Source organism: Trichosurus vulpecula, chromosome 1 (genome assembly GCF_011100635.1).
Source record: "Trichosurus vulpecula isolate mTriVul1 chromosome 1, mTriVul1.pri, whole genome shotgun sequence".
In the NCBI taxonomy this organism is placed as follows: domain Eukaryota; kingdom Metazoa; phylum Chordata; class Mammalia; order Diprotodontia; family Phalangeridae; genus Trichosurus; species Trichosurus vulpecula.
Window position 1 is genome coordinate 510,296,087 of NC_050573.1, and position 22,402 is coordinate 510,318,488.

A 22,402-nucleotide genomic window follows, 5' to 3' on the forward strand; every position below is an offset into this window, starting at 1 on the left:
CTTAGTTACAGGAAGCTTAACTCTTCAATCAGTCAGTCATTAAACATTTATTAAGTGCCTACTATGTGCCAGGCGGGCTAAACAATGGAAATACACAAAGAAAGGTGAAAAAGTCTCTGCTCTCAGGGAGCTCACAACCTAATAAGGGAGACAACATGCAATCAGCTATGTAAAAAAAGATATGTACAGGATAAACTGGAGATAGTCTTGGAAGGCACCATAATGAAGAGGGATCAGAAAAGCCTTCCTACAGAAAGTGGAAATTTTATTTGAGACTTGAAAGACACTAGGGAAGGATTCATAAATATGAAATCAATCACATAATTAAATAATGAAATACAATAAACCAACTGCTTTAAAAGATATACCTTGCTTGATACATGAGATAATACACCTATCATCTTTAAAAAAGAAAAAAGAGAAAGAGAGGAAGGAAGGAAAGGAAGGAAGGAGGGGAGGAGGGAGGAAGGGAAGGAAGGAAGGAAGGAAGGAAGGAAGGAAGGAAGGAAGGAAGGAAGGAAGGAAGGAAGGAAGGAAGGAAGGAAGGAAGGAAGGAAGAAAGAAAGGGAGAAAGGGAGGAAGAGAGGAAGGGAGGGAGGGAGGAAGACCCTGGACTTATCTTGCTCAGTTTGGAAGTGCTAGGTCTATTCACCATCCAAGTCCAACTCCAGGTATAAGAGCTTTAACCTGCTTCTTTATGAGCTTGGCTGATTCATTCTTCCTTAGGCAACCTGCTGCTGTCCCCCTACTCCCACCTTTCCTGAGGGCTCACCATATTAATGCCAAACTTAGTGTAGACACCTGACTTAGCCTACTGTAATGCAGAACTCCCAAATTCAAAAGATCCACCAGCCTCAGGCTCCCTGAAAGCACAGATTACAAGCATACCCTACACTACAGCACCAGTTTGGAAATTGAATTTTAAAAATTACTCTTATTTAAAGTTGCCATGGAGTCTGCTTTTTAAATACATTCTATTATGCATCCTTTCATAAAGCAAATCATCCACTCTACCATCTTGTGGAAATATAATTCTAGATTCTGGAAGGCTCTGGCAGAGAAGTTCAGACAGTCTGTACCTGTGTCTACTATACTGGGAGGTATTTTAATGGTGCAAGCATAACAATGGACTGCGTGTATGTTGTCCTCAGGCTAACCTAGTTAAGCAATATAGATTGCTCACCAAGTGATGGATTTTATTTTGGCCATTAAAATCTAAGAAAGATCAATTATTAAAGGGACAAGAAGAGGTTGAAATCTGATGAGGGAGAATCCATGTCAATCCACAAATCATAAACATTTCTGTAAAAAGAAAAGCACAAACACACACACATTCAATCAATGAAAAACATTCCATAAGTGCCTACTATGTGCCAGGCACTGTACTAGGTGTTTTGGGATACAAGTACAAAGAACAAAATAATCTCTACTCACAAGGAACTTACACTCTAACTCTCTTGCTCATTTGTGTGCGCTTTCTCTGTCTCTCTCTCTCTCTGTGTCTCTCTCTCTCTCTCTCTCTCTCTCTCTCTCTCTCTCTCTCCCCCTCCCTCCCCCTCCCCTTTTCCCCCTCTCCCCCCCTCTCCCTCTCCCTTTATCATGTTTCTGTCTGTGTCTCTATCCAGTATATTGTTGGTAAATCTGGATTTCCATGTATTGTACTTCTTTAAATTGAGGTGGAGCTCTCTTGGTTTTGGTTAAAAAAATTATTTGAAAACATCGCAGGGACCTTTTTTTCTCTTCAATAGAAGGAATGCGTTTCTTCAAGTTCATATTGAACTTCTAAGAATGCATGAGGGATGTTTTTGCTTTGATTATGAGTGAGACCTCTATAAGTGAAATCTGATCTATATATTATATTCATAAGGAAAAGGAGTGTTAACATGCAAATTCAATTCCAGTTTACATGATTTTATTTCCTCTACTCCAAACTGTTCCAAAAAACCTTTGATTTTGACTGCTTTTGTGCCTCTATTAAATAACGGATATTTTCCATTACTGAAAGTCGATGAACAAGTGAAGTTTTTCTCGTAGGTGTAAAGTTGCAGAATGATGAATAGTCCTTTGGCTTTCCCTGAAAGATGCAGATACAAAATAGTATAGGTCAGACGAATGATATTTTTCTATATTATCCTTAACAGAAAAATAGAGACTCAGAGGCCAATTGACTTGCAAAAGATGCCCAGGTAGTAGAAGAATTCACATTTGAACCCAGATCTTGTGTCCATGTACTCCCAGCACTTCTTCCCACAGTGATCCACAGTTTAAGAAGTACTAAAAGAGGTTGTGAATGGAAAAAGTTTAAGAAGCCTTATTCTATACTATGATACTTTTTATAAGACCACTGCCATTGTGTAGCTGGGTGATCATGAGCAAATCCCTCCCCTGTTCTGGAACTCAGTTACTCCATGTGTAAAATAGGGAATTGGTTCAGGGATCTTATTGTCACATGAACACAAATTTGGAGCTGAAAGGAACCTTAGAGTGTATTGAGTCCAACGTTGTCAGACGACAACTAAAGGACAAGCAGTTAGAAAGTGCCAGAGGCAAGTTTCTCTGAAGTTCTTTATTATTCTAAAATCTGTGATTCTATGATCATTTTGTATGAGATGACACTCCCTAAGCAGAAACTGCAAACTTTTACATAAGAAGGATCTCCTTCTCTTCAATTCACCAAGCTTCAATTTGATCATCTATAAAATGGGCATGCTTCCTATACTTTGGGCCACATTGGCATTATTTTGAGGAAGGTGCTATGTAAACCTGAAAACATGATAGAATTATGAGTTATTAATGCTTAATATAAAGTAGAGAAGGGTAGCAAATGAGGGAAAGTGAAATAGCTTAGGAGGAGGGAGGCTTCAGCCATGGTTCTGTCCCCATAAATTTTCAGGCTGAGTGGATGAACAGGTGGTTCATAATGAAACTGGCTTGTCTTCATGATTAAGTAGGAGTAAGCTCCTGGTGAGTTATGAGTAGATTCTTTTTCTGTGGAATTAATATGTTAATGTATTATTAATATGTGGAGTCTTAGGTTATGAGAAGGCCCTTTCTCTGTGAAATATCAATCCAATTCCATTTTGACTGTCTTAATTCATGCCCCTCTAGCGTTTTAGAAAACTGTGTAAGGTCCAATGTTACTTCATTGCTAAGAAAACAAGATTTTGATTTTGGTGTTATGACTAAAATGAAATTAACTTCTGTTGCAAACTGTAACTTGGAATAAATTTTTGTAAACTATATCTGAGTATTTGGGATATGAGACTGATATCCATGTTTCTGGATCCTGTGCTCTTAGCACGGTGCCTGGCGCATAAGTAAGTGCTTAATAAATGACTGACTCACCGACTGACTGATGATGGTATTTCTTCTACCAATATATGTTGCAACTCATCCATCTCACCTCAGTCCTTCCATAAATTATCCCCTAAGGATTTATGGATGTGTTACTCATTCACTGAGCTCCTCAAAAGCCAGGACTGTCTTTTGTCTTTCTTTGTATATCCAGCACTTAGCCTAGTGGCCGGCACATTGTAAATGCTTTATAAATGTTTATTGGCTGACTGACTGACTGACATTGAAACATACATACTTTTAGTAATGGAGCTCTTCCATTATTTAATAGAGACACAAAAACTCTACAAATCAAGGTGTTTTATTTGTTGTTGCTATCGACCTTTCTTTAGATCCTTTAATCATTTGTTAATATCAGCACAAGAGTCAGGGTGCCCATCAGTTTTCCCTCATTTCCATAACCTATCTGCCCTATCTCCTTTTTTAATTACACATGTCCTTCATATTGTTATTGCTTCTGACATGTAAATTGTAACTTATAATATGCTACAACCTAGTTATGCGCACTGTGCATCTATTCATTTTTCTCTTGATTCTTTGGACATCACTGTGTGATTTGCAATCATGTGTCATTACTAGCATTACTGGAAATATATTATTGTTGAAACTATGGGCCTTAACTGTCACATGCATAAAATTAAACTTGCATCATTATAACTAATGTAAGTCAAAATTTTAGGCTTTTTCTTGGACATTTTCTAGATTTTCCATTGTAATCACCATGTAAATGTTCTGTTTCCAAAACCTTGATAGACTGGAAAGGGGAATTATGGTTTTTTTATTTTCTAAGTAAAAATTATTTGATAAATGGAATAGATCTTATGTTTGTTTATTATTTCTGGAATTATATGGCTTTAAGTCTTTCAGACCTACTGTCAACGACTCTAGGAACCTCATTACTCTTGACCAACCTCAGCCAAATGAATACTCTTTAAAAGACACTCATTCATCAAGGGTGGACTTTGATATCTTTTAAATACTCAATTAAGTCCTTTGCCAGATTCTTCTCATTTAGGACCTTGTTTTAATCTTGGTTTCCAGATGGTGTTTTTTTTTTCACATAATTAATAAGGCTCTGCTGGGAAAGTCACACAAACTTTGCACAAAGGATTTAGAAGCTGCTCAGATGATCTGAGAAAGTTGAATTAATTAGAACATCAAATTAAAAGTAATTGAGAAAGAGATATAGGAAGGTAGCAGATGATAATTCTCTCACTCATAGAGTCCTTGCCAAAGCAAGAAGGCCCTAATCTAGGCTTCTGAAATTTATGATTATTGAGTGCCCTCTTGATGCAAATACTGAACTAATGCTATTAAAGTTATCAAGGAAGTGAAATCTACTTCACAGGTCCACAAGAAGTATAGAATTAGATGCCTTCTGGATACAGTTAGGCAGTATGGAAATCAGGTTGAGTATCTGTTTTTAAAAATCAAAATATAGTGCCACTTATTCATTCATCCATTCATCCATCCATCCATCCATTCATTTTTTTAGGCCAGAAAAGGTGATGTGGTGAAAATAGACTCTGATATTTACTTTTAGTAGCATCACTAACTTGCTTTGTGCCCCTGGGGCACATCACTTAATCTCTATCACAGTTTCCTTATCTCTTCAATTGGGATAAGAAGACCAGACCTTTCTAATTCACCTGGTTGTGACAAAAAATAGCTCTTTATATACCTTAAGCCTCTATAAAATTTGGAACTTTTTGCTTTTTTTTGGTCAGGTTAAAATGAGATAATGAATGTGGGAAGCATTTAGAAAGCATAATCACATGCTATATGTGTGAGATATCATTATCACTATAGTGTAAATCTTTTTCAAACTGTAATATTAACAAGTGCATGCACAGAGAAGGACAGATGTTAGTAATGGGAGTAGGGGGAGGAGAAGGTGTAAAAGAACACAGCTGGATCTACCATGTTCCAGAAATTAATTCAACCTGTTACAAAGGAGAGACTATGTAGACTGGATCAACAATATAGTCAACACAAAGTGTACCGATGACAAAGCCAACCAGCATTTTATGTTATTCAGGCAGAGCAGGCAGAACTGCAAAGAACCTGCAGTAAGTAGCCTTGATTGCACTTGTCTGGCATTTTTTGCCTTCCCCTCTGCATTTAATTCCATATGGTTTTGCCCATACAACCTCTGGAGGGGTTAGTAGGGGCCTCCTGTGTCATGTCTGTGCTATGTAATTTTAGGTTGGAAAAAGCAATGGAGGCAAGGAAAGAGTAGGAGAGGCAGCCACATCACCAATTCCTATCAGCTCTCTGTGGGATGGCTTGAAAAAATCAGTCTCCTCTAGATATGGCCTCACACTATTCCATCTGGCTTGGGTGGCTGGCACTGTGTTAGAGCCATGTCTGTGGCCATATTGACCATATCTGCTGCTTCTCCTCTGTATCCTCTTGCTCAGATCATCCAGTTAAACTCAAATGCTCATCATGTGCCCAGTGTCCTCAATCACCCCAGGCTTTACTTTTTAAGATATTTCTCTTTTAGGGTGAAAAACGTAAAACCAACACTATTCCTTTAACGCTTACTCAATCCCTCTTCCCTACATGGATCCTGACAAAGTCAAAGCTTCAGCATGTATTACTCCATGTCAGAGAGGTACCAGGTTACATTCTTACCTGGGGTTAGGAATTTTGTGGTCCCATTCAAAATCAGCTGCCATACACTTGACATCTGGAATTACACATCACAGCAAAATAAACATCATCACTTAATAGTACAAGGAGTCACAGCAAATATATATATATATATATATACATTTATATGTATATATAACAATAAATACAATAGCAAATGTACATGATAAGATTCATTTGTCACCAGCTGCTCTGCTGTTCATTAGAGATTGCTACACACACCTCATCAGTACTTTAAGTTGCTTCTGATTGGAGGATTGGAAGGCAAAGCAAAAACCTTCTCCTGCAGTCTTCTTCTACAAAGGGCTCAAAATGCCAGCCATCTCTTCATTTGCCATTGCATGCTCCACTTGTTTTAGACTCTACGATCCTTTTCATCATACCCCTTTGCCAAGTACCCTTTGACACTCATCTCTCTTTTCTGCTTCCCTTTGTGTATTGTTCCCTCCAACTTCCATTTAATAGGAAGCTCTTTGGGGGGCAGGGACTGTCTACCTTTTTTCTTATTTGTATTCTCAGCACTTAGCACAGCATTTGGCACATAGTAGGCTTCTTATAAATGTTTACCTTAGTAGATTAAAAAATAAGCATTCTGAGTCACTGCTATTTAATAACCATTTTTAAGCTAAAGAATTTTATTGTTCAGTTGTGCCTGACTCTTTGTGACCCCATTTGGGACTTTCTTGGTAAAGACACTAGAGTGGTTTACCATTTCCTTCTCTGGCTCATTTTACAGGTGAGGAGACTGAAGCAAAAAGAATTAAATGACTTGCCTAGGGTCACACAAGTAGTGTCTGAGGTCAGATTTGAATTCAGGATGATGAGTCTTCCTGACTTCAGGCCCAATACTCTATTAACTGTGCCACTTAAGCTACCTTAAACTAATGAATATTATCACTGAAAAGTCTTCAGCATTGAACCTGGTCCTTGTAAACTCAAAGCTCCATTAGTGACTTACAGGTTCCTGTAATAATAATTTAGATTTGAAGATCTTTTCCACCCATTAATAGGCCATGTGACCTGCTTAAGTCATAGGAAGCCTAAGTCACATGTGGTAGGAGGAGCTTGCTAAGAGGAAAAGGAAAGTGTGTCATAGGAAATGCTCAGGGAGAGTAGTTAGAGCTGAGAGAGAGAGTATGCTGTTCTGTGAGTGATTGCTGGTGGCAAGGCCCCAGCAGAGGCTGGAAGGTTATGGGATGGCTCCATGCTTGATATTGTATTTTAAGTTCCTTGCTGTTATGATAAAGTGGGCTTATTGGTTTTGGGAGATAGGCTGGTCTTATTGGTTATGGGATTTGGTTCTCTGGTGTCTGAATAAATGTTCTACTTCTTCTACCTTCTATATGGAGAGTCTCTCATATTTTGCGATACAGAATTACAAAGGCGTTATTCACAATTATTATTGATGTTATGTTTATTGCCTTGCTAATACAGTTCCACTAATATGTAAAACAAAGTAATACATTTCCCTGGTTGAATTCATTGAGTAGTTATAAGAGTAGATATGAACTTTGATATAAATAATTATTAAAGTGAATATAAATATTGAGATTGTTAGAAAATGTTGTTTCCTCATTTATGAACAATCCCTAACTAAAAGACTGAAAGAAGACCTCTTTTATGATTTGTTGTTTCAGAGTCCTTAATATCCCTATCAGGAAAATATTTTAACAGCAACATATCCATACTCTGAAAAGGAATTAGGGTGGAGGGAAAGGTATCATGTGTTTATGTATATGTATGTATTATATAATGTGTACGTATATGTTATATATATGTAAATATATAGTGTGTATTCATATGCATATCTGTTTATATATACACATACATGCATATATACAATATTTCTATGCTCATGTATATATTGCATATTATACAAATGTACATGTGTATATATGCATACATATAATATGTCCCCCCATCACACACACACACACACACACACACACACACACACACACTTTGGTCTCCATTATCTTCTTTTCGTAGCAGCACTTGCTATTCTGAAGAATTCCTAAATACTTAATAACAATGTAAGTTCTAGAGTTTGGCAACTCTAGAACCATAAAATAGGCACTTAATGAAATATATTTGTCAAGGAAATGATAATGAAATATTTTATTTCCATGCTGTAACTGTAAGTTACAGCTACAGCTGATCTGTGATAGAAATAGCTCATAAAATTTTAAGTGTTTGAGGGAGTATCATTTCAGTGGAAGTTGTACAGCCAAAGATTAGAATAAACATTGGAGCAAGAGATCCTAGCACAGTCCCATTCACATATTTACCTACACCTGTGTTGTAGTGGCAAGAACCCTGGTTTTGGCATCAGAGGATCTCGGTATAAATCCTCATTCTGCCACTTATTACATGAGTGATTTTTAGCAAGAGTCTTTGCCTCTCTGACCTTAGTTAACTAATCTATAGTGAGAGGTTTGGATTGTCTGTTCTTTAATGTCTTTTCTGGCTCTGAATGCTATGAAATATGACCAAGACCATGAAGCAAACTTAACAGTCTTGTAAATAAACTAGGCCACATGCAAAAGCCATTGTTCACAAATGATTTCTTACAGAACTAAGTTTACCATTTTTGAAAAGTTTTTCAGATTAAAAACCACTCTAATTTCTAATCTTCCTTTTTCACCATTTAGAATGGCCAGCTTGAGTGTGTACGATGGATGGTGAGCGAAACCGAAGCTATTGCAGAATTAAGTTGTTCAAAGGATTTCCCAAGTCTCATTCACTATGCAGGCTGCTATGGTCAGGTAGGCTGGTTATTATAAGTTATCATCCTTTTTTTTATTTAAAGTAATAAACCTTTAAAAAAAACTTTCACTCAAAATGCATGTTTATTTTCTTATAGGTTATCTTCTTGAATGTGAAATGTATTGGTCTAACTATAATGAAAACTTGCTTTTCTGCAGATAAGCAAGTGTATGTCTATTTAAGACCATGAGTGACATGAGTTTTCTTCTTTGGAGACTTATGAAGCCAATAGCAGACCTGTTGCCCATATTGCCATTCTGAGTCTAGTGATGAAACTCATTACTTTCTTTTGAGAGCGGTACATTTAAGCTAGCCAGGGAAAAATGGAACTATAGAATGCTGAGCATCCCAAAGCAACAATTCATTTGAATAGATTTAAGCATATGTGTTTATGGCAAAAAAAGAAAAAAAAGTATGCTTTTTATATGTGAAATCCTATCTTTTCTGACTTCATGACCATACCCCATAAGAATACATTGTGGTGTTGTCTCTAACAGATTAACATTTCTGAGCATAGAAATCTCATATTAAATATGTATATTTGAACTGGAAAAAAAGTCATTATACTCAAGTTTAACTGTGCCACCTCATTATTTTCCAGTGGAGATTCTTTCTGGTTCACTGGTGGTTCTTTCTGCTGAGTCTATTTTCTTTTACCACAATGGTCTGAGGCATTTATTTGCTGTGATCCACAAAGGTCAAGAAAAATGTCCAATTTTATGTAAAAAAAATACCATGAAGAGCCTTTTATATTTTATTTGGTTTCTGTTTGGGTTACCTTGCAGACTTCACTGGTTCAGTGAGCAAACTTACTGAGTTAATGAAAGAAAGAAAGGAAGGAAGGAAGGAAGGAAGGAAGAAGAAGAAGAACTAGAAATTTGCAGAAGCCCACTGTCCTCGGCATGTGAAAGAGTAACCATGTTAGCTAATTTACATTAAGCTGTAGAAGCAGTGATAGATTGAGCTGACAGAAGAGATCTGGGATGATGATCATGGTGATGATAGTTGCTATCATTTATAATTGTTAGTAATAGCTAGCATTTATTTAGTACTTTAAGCCAAGTAGTTTGTATATTCTCACCTGATCTTCATCTATCCTATGAGGTGGGTGATATTATTATCCTCATTTTGCAAATCAAGATAATGAGACTGAGAAAGATGAAGTGACTTGCCCAGGATCCCAGAGCTGATAAGTTTCTGAGGCAGGCATGATTCAAACTCAGGTCTTCCTGATTCCAGGTCCATTACATCATTTTATCTGCCTAGTGGTAAAAGTACTGGATTTGAAGTCAAAAGATCCGGGTGTAAATCCTGCCTCTTCTGTTTATTAACTATGTGGTGTGGAGTGAATCCTATAACTTCTCTGGGTCTCAGAGAGAGCTGGACTAGATCCCCTCTAAGGTCTATTCCATCCTTAAATCCACAATGCTTTATGATCTGAAGAGATTGATCATTGAACATCAGTAATCCTAGCATACATTTTAGAATATGTGATATTGCCCTTTTTATAGTAGTTGTTTGTTCTTAGTGTGAATAGCAGAGGTAAATGTTTCAATTTTCCATTTCACTTTGTCTACATAAATACTAACTGAAAATTATACACAACTTTGGAGAGATTTTGGCTAAGGCTTACATGAGAAAAGGGAAGAAAGCCCATAACTATTTTGAGACTCTTAAGTACAGTAAGTAAAGAGGCATTTGGCATTCTTCATCTCATGGATGTGACTTCTGTAGGTCATGTTCAGTGTGAATAATGAACATTGTTTCTAATTATTTTGAAGCTATTGGGAAGCAATGGAAAGAAACTACTTTTTTGAGACCTATTTGAGTAATGGTGAAATATCTTTGGCTCGATTTGGGAAAATACTGAAATTAAAAGGCTAGTTGAAGAGGTTATTTTTGTTTTGTTTTTGCTTCAGACTATATCAGTTTTCAGGTTGTTACTTCAGAGGAAAGGGAAGGGAGTGAGCACTTATTAAGCTCCTAGTATGTTCTAAGCATTGTGCTAAGCACTTTACAAATTATCTCATTTGAACTCAAGAACATTAAGGACCCCTACACCATAAGTTACAACCTGGAACAGAGCACATAAATATTTGGGGGGGGGTCATTACCATGAAAAAAATATGACAGGAAAAATAAGAATGTCCATTACATTGGTGAATTCTTTTCAACCAGTCTAACTAAGCACAAACCACTTATGCACCAGATAACTTGTGGAAATGCTGATACTGGAAAGAGAGCAAGGAAAATATTTTCACAAAGACTATTCTTGGGCAGTTTTCTAATGGATTCAACACAGGCAAGTTCTTCCTACAATAGGCATTTCAATGAGCTCCTTCTGATGTTTTTTTTTTTCAATAAATACTTCTATAAGAGATGGTAAAGGGAAAATTCCTTTCTTCATTAATTTTGCTTGTCCTCTGCCTGTCATATACATTCTTAAAGAACTGACGAGACCTGATTTGTATCTTTATAAAAACTAACTTTAAAGACTCCATGGTCGTTAAACATGGGGTAGCTAGTAGTTTTTCATGATCTGCTATGAGTCATCTTCTGGGTGACGGCTACTGATTTTCCTCATCTTGACAAATGATGTCTCAGAGGATGCAATTACTTCATAGCCTGGTTGTGCAGAGTGGAACTAGCCAAAAGGGAAGAGAAAGCAGAATCTTCTCAGGGCCTTCAAGGAACGAGTAGGTTGTGCTCTTTGCCAGTTTTTCCCACTCTACATTATCTGTGTCCCTTGAGATGCTTGGTTGACCAAACAATTGGGACAAAAGCCACTTTAGTCAATTAAGTACACTGACTGATGAATCATTCTGTTACTCATTAAACAGCTTAAGTTTATGCAGGCTTCATGCTCATTCTCTTTGCAGCATGGCAGGGAGAGTACAAAAACACAATGAACTGAGACCCAAGATACCTGGATCCTTGCTCTGCTACTAATTAACTGTGATCTTTAGAAAGTCACATCAGCTCCCTGGGCCTGTCTTTTTTTAATCTGTAAAATAAGAGATCTTGGTTGGATAATCTCTAAATTCCCTGATTTTACCATTCTGTGACCTTCTTCCTGCTGTTAAAATATCTCCTTCCACATTGTCCTTAAAAATCTTCATTGGGAAAGTGGACAAACTAATGGCTTGCTTGTGAATTAAAAAATTTTGGGGGGATGGAGCCAAGATGGTGGCTGGAAAGCAGGGAATTCTCTAGGGCTCTCCCCCCGGACCCTCCAAACAACTATAAAAAATGGCTCTGAACAAATTCTAGAACTGCAGAACTCACAGAATAGTGGAGGGAAGCAGGGCTCCAGCCCAGGACAGCCTGGATAGTCGCTGGGTAAGGTCTATCGCACGGAGCTGGGAGCAGAGTGGAGCAGAGCCCAGCGTGGGCCACTCCCGGACCAATCAGACCCAGGAGTCAGGTTGAACTGAATCAGTGAGCTGCGGCAGTTACCAGACTTTTCAACCCACAAACACCAAAGACAACAGAGACGGTCAGTGGGAAAAACTGCGGGGAAAGAGTGAAAAGAGTCAATTGTTCAGCCACTGCCCCGGGGCCAGCAGAGGTGGTGTAGCTACAGAAATACAGCTGCAGTGGCTTCCAGCCCCAGGCCCACATGGTGGGAGGAATTAAGCGGCAGATCAGAGCGGGAGTGCAGAGCCTGCTGAAGATCTGAGTCCGGTCCTGGTTGGCAGTTCTTGGGGGAGGAGGAGCGCTGGTGTGGCAGAGCTTGCTGCGTAGAAATAGCTCTGAAAACAACAGCACATCCCCTCAAGCTTGGAACAAAGTACTCTCTACTCTACAAGACTGTCATACCCCGACAAAAAACTCAAGGGTCAAGTACTTGGCTGGGAACATGGCCAGGCAGTGAAAACGGACTCAGATTCAGACTCAGACTTTGCAATCTTTCTTTGCTGATGAGGAAGACCAAAACATACAGCCAGAAGAAGTCAACAAAGTCAAAGGGCTTATATCAAAAGCCTCCAAAAAAACATGAACTGCTCTCAGGCCATGGAAGAGCTCAAAAAGGATTTGGAAAAGCAAGTCAGAGAAGTAGAGGAAAAATTGGGAACAGAAATGAGAATGATGCGAGAAAACCATGAAAAACAAGTCAATGACTTGCTAAAGGAGACCCAAAAAATACTGAAGAAAATAACACCTTAAAAAACAGACTAACTCAAATGGCAAAAGAGCTCCAAAAAGCCAATGAGGAGAAGAATGCCTTGAAAGGCAGAATTACCCAAATGGAAAAGGAGGTCCAAAAGACCACTGAAGAAAATACTACCTTAAAAATTAGATTGGAGCAAGTGGAAGCTAGTGACTTTATGAGAAATCAAGATATTATAAAACAGAACCAAAGGAATGAAAAAATGGAAGACAATGTGAAATATCTCATTGGAAAAACCACTGACCTGGAAAATAGATCCAGGAGAGATGATTTAAAAATCACTGGACTACCTGAAAGCCATGATCAAAAAAAGAGCCTAGATATCATCTTTCAAGAAATTATCAAGGATAACTGCCCTGATATTCTAGAGCCAGAGGGTAAAATAGAAATTGAAAGAATCCACCGATCGCCTCCTGACAAAGATCCCAAAAAGAAAACTCCTAGAAATATTGTTGCCAAATTCCAGAGCTCCCAGATCAAGGAGAAAATACTGCAAGCAGCCGGAAAGAAACAATTTGAGTATTGTGGAAACACAGTCAGGATAACACAAGATCTAGCAGCTTCTACGTTAAGGGGTCAAAGGGCTTGGAATTTGATATTCTGGAGGTCAATGGAGCTAGTATTAAAACCAAGAATCACCTACCCAGAAAAACTGAGTATCATGCTCCAAGGCAAAATATGGATTTTCAATAGAATAGGGGACTTTCAAGCTTTCTCAGTGAAAAGACCAGAGCTGAATAGAAAATTTAACTTTCAGACATAAGAAGCAAGAGAAGTATGAAAAGGTAAACAAGAAAGAGAAATCATAAGGGACTTACTAAAGTTGAACTGTTATGTTTACATTCCTACATGGAAAGATGATGTGTATAATTCATGAGACCTCAGTATTAGGGTAGCTGAAGGGAATATACATATATAGAGACACAGAGGGCACAGGGTGAGTTGAATATGAAGGGAAGATATCTTAAAAAAATCAATGAAATTAAGGGATGAGAGGAATATATTGAAAGAGGGAGAAAGGGAGAGATAGAATGGGGTAAATTATCTCACATAAAAGTGGCAAGAAAAACCAGTTCTATAGGAAGGGAAGAGGGGGCAGGTGAGGGGGAATGAGTGAATCTTGTTCTCATCAGATTTGACCTGAGGGGGGAATAACATACACACCCAATTGGATATTTTACCCCACAGGAAAGAAGAAGGAAGGAGATAAAAAAGGGGGGACGATAGAAGGGAGGGCAGATAGGGGGAGGAGGTAATCAAAAGCAAATACTTTCAAAAATGGACAGGATTAAGGGAGAAAATTGAATAAAGAGGGATAGGAAGGAGCAAAATATAGTTAGTCTTTCACAACATGAGTATTGTGGAAGCGTTTTGCATAATGATACACATGTGGCCTATGTTGAATTCCTTGCCTTTTTAGGAAGGGGGGATGGGGAGGGAAAAGGGAGAGAATTTGGAACTCAAAGTTTTAAAAGAAGATGTTCAAAAAAAAAGTTTTTGCATGCAACTAGGAAATAAGATATACAGGCAATGGGGCATGGAAATCTATCTTACCCTACAAGAATGCAAGGGATAAGGGGATGGGGGGGGGGGTGACAGAAGGGAGGGCTGACTGGGGAACGGGGCAATCAGAATATATCCCATCTTGGAGTGGGGGGAGGGTAGAAATGGGGAGAAAATTTGTAATTCAAACTCTTGTGAAAATCAATGATGAAAACTAAAAATATTAAATAAGTAAATAAGAAGAAGAGAAAAAAAAATTTAAGGATAATATTTACTAACCTAAATAGCTCTTGGAGGGAAGATTTTGATAAATTTAGTAGAAAAACGTATCTTCCATTTTCTCTTACTATTCCACAAAATCTAACTCAGAAATATTTGTTATCAAACATATTTACTATAAGGAAGAAATGAAACAAGCATTTATTAAATGCTTTCTATGTGACAAGTACTGTGCTTAAACCCCTTTACAAATATCTCATTTGATCTACAATAATCCTATTTCCATTTTATTGTTATCCCCATTTTATAATTGAGGAAACTAAGATAGAGGTTAGATGACTTGCTAAGATCACCCAGCTGGTAAATGTACAAGCCCAGATTTTATCCTGACTCCAGGCCCAGTTTTCTACCCATTGTGCCCCTCACTAAATAAACATGATTTATATCACAGGATTAATGATTTTACTAAAAAGCAATTTTTCTTTTGCCATTTTGCTTTAATATCAAAAATGATCATTCATGTTTCCATAGTACTTTATAAACCCTTTGCTTACAACAAACTTTTGAGGAAAATAGTGTAAATATTATTGACCCCATTTCATGGATGAAGAAACCGGAACACAGAAGCTAGGCCATAGTCTTCTCTAGTAAGTATCAGATCCGATATTGAAACCAGATTTTTTTATTTAATTTAATTGTTTTTGGAGGTGGGGAGGAAGGGCAGTTGGGGTTAAGTGACTTGCCCAAAGTGACACAGCTAGTAAGAGTGTCAAGTGTCTGAGGCCAGATTTGAACTCAGGTCCTCCTGACTCGAGGGCCAGTGCTCTACTCACTGCACCACCCAGCTGCCCCCACAACCAGATTTTTTTAATCTGAGTCTCCTTTGTTTATTTTTTTTTCCTACTCTACTATGCTCTCCTGATGGAGAGCATTTCAATAAAGGAAAAACTCAGTACCCCTTCCTGCTAATCATATGAAGTGATAGGGATGTGAGGGATTTGTTCATAAGTGGGTCATGAATTTTTTTGAATAGCTTACAGAAAAGAAAACCTTTCTTTGTACTGTTTCATGGTCACATTTCAGGCATGAATCATTAATGCTGTCCATGTTTATCTTACATATAAAGCCAGAGTAAGAATCATCTTTTGATTAATGTATGAGCACTTCAGTCTTCAAGAACTAGTTTTTCAGGAATCTTATTCACAAAGTTATGTGGTTCCATAAGCTGACATGGCAGTTGAGTGTGATTCCCATGATCCAGGGAATGAGGGGGAAACTGGTTTTTTGCAGTTACATATCAAAGGATAGTAACAGAAGAACTGGTATTTATGTGGGCTGATGGGGTCTGTATAATATTGTTTTATTGCCATTTATAGTACCACTTCTTTAATATATACATGATCTTTTTGTATGTATATATACATATATTTGTATGTATATGTATCTAACATTATATACATATATTCATGCAAATATAGATACATGGCATCATGCTATAGTGTCTAGATTGCCAGGCTTAAAGTTTAGAAGTCCTAGGTTCAAATCCCACTTTAAACCCTTACTGGCTATGTGACTCCAGGTCAGTCATAGGATCATAGATTTAGAGCTTGAAGGGACCTTAGAAATCATCAGACCCAACTCTCGCTCCCCATTTTGAAGAAGAGGAAACTGGGGCCCAGAAAGATGAAATTGCCTATCCAGGGTCACATAGATAGTAAGTCACTTAACCCCTCTGAGCCTCAGTTTCCATATCTGTAAAATGAAGACAATAGCATCCTCCTCACAGGATTGAGGCAAAGATCAAACGAGAGAATATATGTGTGTATGTATGTATATATAAAAATACATAATACATATAGATTTAAATACATGTATAACACACATACACATACATATATGTATATATGTGTGTATATGTAGTGCTTTGTAACTCTTAAAATGCTATGTAAATGTGAGTTATTATTATTATCAACAGTAACATCTCATTCTTATCTTTTCTGATGATGCTCAAAAACCATCTAAAGACAAGTTACTACTAATATTAATTTAGATTAAATTTTCTGAATATTATTGCGCAAATAAATTAAAATGATCACTCTTTGTGGCTGAATAAGTGTATTGCATGAAAGCCCATCTTCTGTAGTTATTCACTAAAAGCATCTTCAGCACAGTCCCAGGAGCAGATAGGACAACAGGAATGACAAAGGTTTTGTCCTCTTCCCACACTGTTTTAATTTCTTCTGGTGGGTCTCTATATTTTGAAAGGCTTTTTATTCCATGTATTTATGAGTACTCAGTTTGGTAATTGAACATTATTCTTAAAATTTTTAGGATGAGTTATGTCTGGGCAGTTTTGGGAAGACAGTCACTGTGCCTCTAATGATGCTACAATTCCAATACATTTCATTTGCTAAGTTCTGAAGTATATTTTGGGGGATGGGAAGATTTGTAATATGGGGATTTCTCATCTGTTCATTTAGAAAGGATAGTGAGCTTCTGGTGTATAACTCTAGGTGCCTAATTGTGTCTCTCTAGGTATCCATTAGATTCTATATTTTTGGAACCTGCAGTTATGTTGCACAATATCCACCACTTCATTCTATAATTTGCACTGATTGATAAGTGCAAGTTCTAGAAGAATAACTCTTCTGTAATTTCTGCAATCCTGAATCATCATTGTAAACTTTTCCATTGCTATAAACAAGTCTGTATGATTCAGCCATTTGTTCTACACTTCTTTGTCAACATATTGTTGGTGTAGTTTATATGGATGTCCGTGGAGTCTTATGATTCTACTCTTGAGTCTTAGCCATTCTATTTAGAGATAAACTACTTTTAGTTACATTCAGTGAATCCAGAAGCAAATACCTAATTTAAACCTCTGTTATTGCTCTGTGAAGTGAGGGTTGTTTGTTAAAACATATATATGTAAATTCTTAACCTGTTTATCATTTGCTCTAAAAATATCTATCCGTCCTCTTCCTCCTTTTTGATGAGAAGTTATTAATCTTTCCATAGCTACCTTGGGAAGATAAGCCTTCCACTTAATTAAAATTATATTGTGGTTTTGGGTGTTTTGGCAGGGGGGAGGGACATATTCTATAACTGTTGCTGTACACTTTACTATGCCAAAATTATACAGTAGCGCTAGTATTGCATAAGTGTTAATTACTCTGGCTTTGACTTCATAATGTTAGTCAGTTTCTCAACATAATTATCTCAGCTTTCTACTTGATAGCCTTATGCTCTGCTCAGGCTAACATCATTGTGGTATTTATGAAGGCATGGCAGGTACGTGGAAGAATCAGCCAGTTTGACCCCTACACACACACACACACACATACACACACACACACACACACTTCTGTATTGTACATTACATACCTCTCTTTTACTTCTGCATCTTTTCTTTTCCATATACTTGGAGCTATGCCTGGAGTCAGGAAAACCTGAGTTTAAATCAGGCATCAGACACTTCCTATCTGTGTGACCTTGGACAAGTCACTTAACCTCTGTCTGCCTCAGTTTCTTCATCAGCAAAATGGGGATAATAATAGCACCTATGTTGTTGTGAAGATAAAATACAAACATTAAAATATTATATGAATGCTAATAGTAATAATAATAATAACAGACTATCACTCTATATCTATCACTCATATAATGGTTTAAGGTTCACATTAAAATAATAAGAACAGTCATCATTATTATTTTTTAAATAAGGAAAATAATTCCTTCAGCTCCTTCCGTTTTACGCTTCATGGTTCAATTGCAGTACAGCTAAATCATTATTTCTAATAAGCTGTTGAGTCTGAGGTCCTGCACAAAGGTTATGAGATAATCCAAATAGCTGGTCTGCTATTTATAAGTTCAGGATTTAAATAAATATAATGTATAAATTCAGCTAATATCTAGAAACAGGGATAAGCAATCAGCAGCTTATCAATTAGGTTACTCTTTTTAGTTCTTTTGAACAGCCATCATATCTTCATTTAAGCAGGGCCTTCCTTATATCTTCACTTCAACCATTTCCACCAACAGGAAACACATAATTCACTTGGATTTGTGAAACTCAAGGGCATTATCTTTTACTGGCAGGTACTAATAAGCATGAGAGTTTAGTTCAAATAAACAAATAACTAGCATTGACAATGTAAGTAAAGCCTTAACTAATGAATTCATTGATCAATCTTCACTTATATGTAGAGGCTAAGCTACTTAGGAAGGAAGAACAATTATTACACTGATTTAAATAGAGCATCATTTGTAATTCTTTCATCAACTCTAATAATTTGAACTGAACTCTTTTTCTTTTCTTAGTTGTTTGTACCTGTTAACAAAATAACTTTCTTGAGTGCCCATAGAGTTTAAAATTCACACTGTTACAATTCCTGTCAGGGACCCTGACTTACTCAACATTTGCACATATTAAACATGAAGCCAGTTCTTAAGGTTTTTTCTTTTTTGCTTTTTTACCAAGCCTGGAGGAATTCTAAAGCTTTCTGACTGGTAACCATTTCTATTTGGGATTATTAGATCATAAGTAACAATTATTAGTAGACCTTATGAATGGGTCAGCCAGGCATTTTCTTTTTTTTTGGAGGGGGGGAGGGCAGGGCAATTGGGGTTAAGTGACTTGCCCAAGGTCACATAGCTAGTAAGTATGTCAAGTGTCTGAGGCCAGATTTGAACTCAGGTCCTCCTGACTCTAGGGCTGGTGCTCTACTCATGGTGCCACCTCGCTGCCCCTAGCTAGGCATTTTCAATAAACATCTAGCTGGTACAGCCTATATCATTAGATATACCCATAGCATATAAAAAACTTACATTTATTATAAATGGTAATATACTGTTTCCTTACTCCATTTATAAAAAAAAACAGCAAATTTTTCAAATGAGCTTTAAAAATGTGGAAGAGACACATCCACTCTGATCCTAGATGGGGACTCAAAAATCTACATTAAACATAAATGATAGTGGCAAAATGATTTGTTCATCTACCTTAATAATCACCTGACAGAGATGGGAAATGGTTGAGTTCCAAAAGATAATGCATGAGAGTTTAGTTCCTTGGCTTGATAAAAGATAAAGTCAGAGTTGCAGAATTCAAGAGTTAGTACGGAATTTAATGGTCATCTAATCTAACCTATACATGAAGAGAATCCCCACTATAACATCCCTGACAAATGATCATCCAACCTCTGCCTGAAAGAGCTCCAGAGAGGTTACCCATCAAGCCCTGGAGGTAGCCCATTTCACTTTGGGACAGTTCTAAAACTTTTTCTTGATTTCAAGACAAAATGTGCCTGAAGACAAACCTGTCTTCATCACTCCAGGTTCTGGCCTCTAGAGGCAAGCAGAACAAGCCTAATACCCACTCCACATGATAGCCCCTCATGTATTTGAAAACATTGTTGGGGATCCTGTAACAGCAAGCACCCTGGCACACTCAGGATGGCCTGCTACCACAGGCTCTGCTTTTCTTAAAGGAAAGCAACTTTTAAGGGGTCAACAGTCTTACTTTAATTACATTCACTAGTTCAGGGGAAAGGTCAGCACCCTGAATGTGGAGAAAATACAAACAGAAAATACAAGCAGAGAAAATACAAGTAGAGAAAATGCAAGCAGAGAAATTATCATGAAGACTAACAGACAGGGCTCCAGCTGTCTGATCAAAGTAATACAACCACCTATGTATATCACTGGATAGGGGGAGCACCACTACATCTGAGTAGCGGGGGTGGGAATGGGGGTGCTCTGAACAAATGGCTACTCAGAGTCCTGTCCAAGGAATCAAAAGGTCCTTCTCATAAGCAAACCCTCAAAGCAAAATACCAACCTCAGAATATATATACATTTCTCAGAGCCAGAGGCATCACAACCCTCGTGACTCAGTGCCTCATTAGTTTAGTACCAAATGGTATGAAAGTCTTCCTACAAGCAAGCCTCACATAAGCAAGCTACTCCTTTGGTAAGTTCCTTCCCCAAATGGGCTTATTATTATAATTTGCAGGCTCTGTTCTACTGTCTTTTTTGAAAATCAGGACATTTGCCCTTCTCAGACTTTGCGGTGCCTTTCCTGTTTTCCATGATCTTTCAACTGTTACTTACAATGATTCCATAATCATTTCTACCAGTTCTTTCAGTACCTTCCTCACAGCATTATCTTCTTTTTCTGGATGAAAAAAATGAAAATTCAGAGAAGTGAAATGACTTACAGAGCATCACACAGCTCATTAAGTGGCAGAAATGAGATCCTGTGAAAGTATGATCTCTAAGGGCCCTTCTACCTCAGTGAATCTGTGATTTAACATAAGGGGACAACCAATTGATCAGGAGGACTCAAGTTATATTTTAATCATCTTGGGTAGCCCACCCTTCATCATTTGTAGTCTCTCACTTGTCAGTGGATAGTGGGTAAAACACTGGTACTGGAGTCAGGAAGACCTAAGTTCAAACCAAAACATTACTAGCTATTTGACCTCGGGCAAGTCACTGAACCCTAGTGTGCCTCAGTTTCCTCATCTGCAAAATGAGAATAGGAATAGCACCCATCTCTCAATGTTGTGAAGATAAAATAGAAAATAATTGTAAAGCTCTTAGCATACTGCCTGGCACATAGTAAGAGCTATGCAAGTGTTATTATCATTACTTGGCAATTTCATTCTTTGCACACATACTTATTAACCCACTGAATCTGTGTCAAACGTTGGGCTAGCTAAAGGATAAATAAAGTTTCTAAAGGTTCTTTTTATTCCACTTGAAACTATTTAACACTAATTTTTTTTATCACTAGAGGCAACATGATATGGTGGATAGAGAGCTGGCCTCTAGGCCAGGGTTTCTGTCCTGCCTGTCTGACACATACTGACTGTATCATCCTAGGCAAGCAAGTCAATGAGTCAATAAACATTTATTAAATGCTTATTATGTGGCAAGCACTGTGTTAGGTGCAAAGCTTTCAAAAAGAGGCAAAAGACACTCTTTGCCCTTAGGGGAGTTCAAAGAAACCAAGTGGCCAAATATCTACAAATAAGCTACACATAGGAAACATTCTTGTTTGTCCTTCATTTTTGAAGAGGTCCAACAACACCATGGGTGACGTCTTGACTTGTGCATGAACTGGATTTAAGTGAGGCTGAGTTGCACAAAGTCGTCAGCCTCATTCTCCCTTCCCGAGTCATCGAAGTTCAGTGGCAAGACAAAAGTCAAGACAGCTTGCAATATCCCAGGACGTGGTGGATGACCTTGGTGTCTTGGATGCCTGACCAAGCTTCTAAGCACTCCACAGCACTCCCCTCAGCCACACAGAAAAAAACAGACAGTAATTGAAGGAAGGGAAGCACTGGAATTAAGAAGGGTTGGGAATGGTTTCCTGTTGAAGATGAGATTTTAGTGGAAATTTAAAGGAAGCCAGTAGAGAGAGATGAGGTGGCAGAACCTTCCAGGCCTGGGAGACAGCCAAAGAAAATCCACAGAGACACGAGATGAAGTGTCTTGTTCATGGAACACTCAGGAGACCATTGTCACTAGATCAAAGAGTACTTGTTAGGGAGTAATGTGTAAAAAGAATGGAAAGGCAGGAGGAGGCTAGGTTATAAAGGGCTCTGAATGCCAAATAGAGCAATTTATATTTGAACTGTAGCCAACAGGGAGCCGCTGGAGTTTATTGAGTTAGGGAGGTGACACTGTCTGATCTGTGCTTTAGGAAAATCACTTTGGTGGCTGAACTGA

The 22,402-nt window shown here is 37.7% G+C and overlaps 1 protein-coding gene across 1 annotated transcript in view; it reads left to right on the plus strand.

Moving 5' to 3' along the window:
- The window catches only part of LOC118856468 (synuclein alpha interacting protein), a 90,819-nt gene that overhangs the window by 43,181 nt on the left and 25,236 nt on the right, over positions 1-22,402 (plus strand). The window contains exon 4 of the mRNA XM_036766771.1: positions 8,661-8,774. Within this exon, the coding sequence (XP_036622666.1) occupies positions 8,661-8,774 (114 nt within the window). The remainder of the gene's footprint in view (positions 1-8,660; positions 8,775-22,402) is intronic.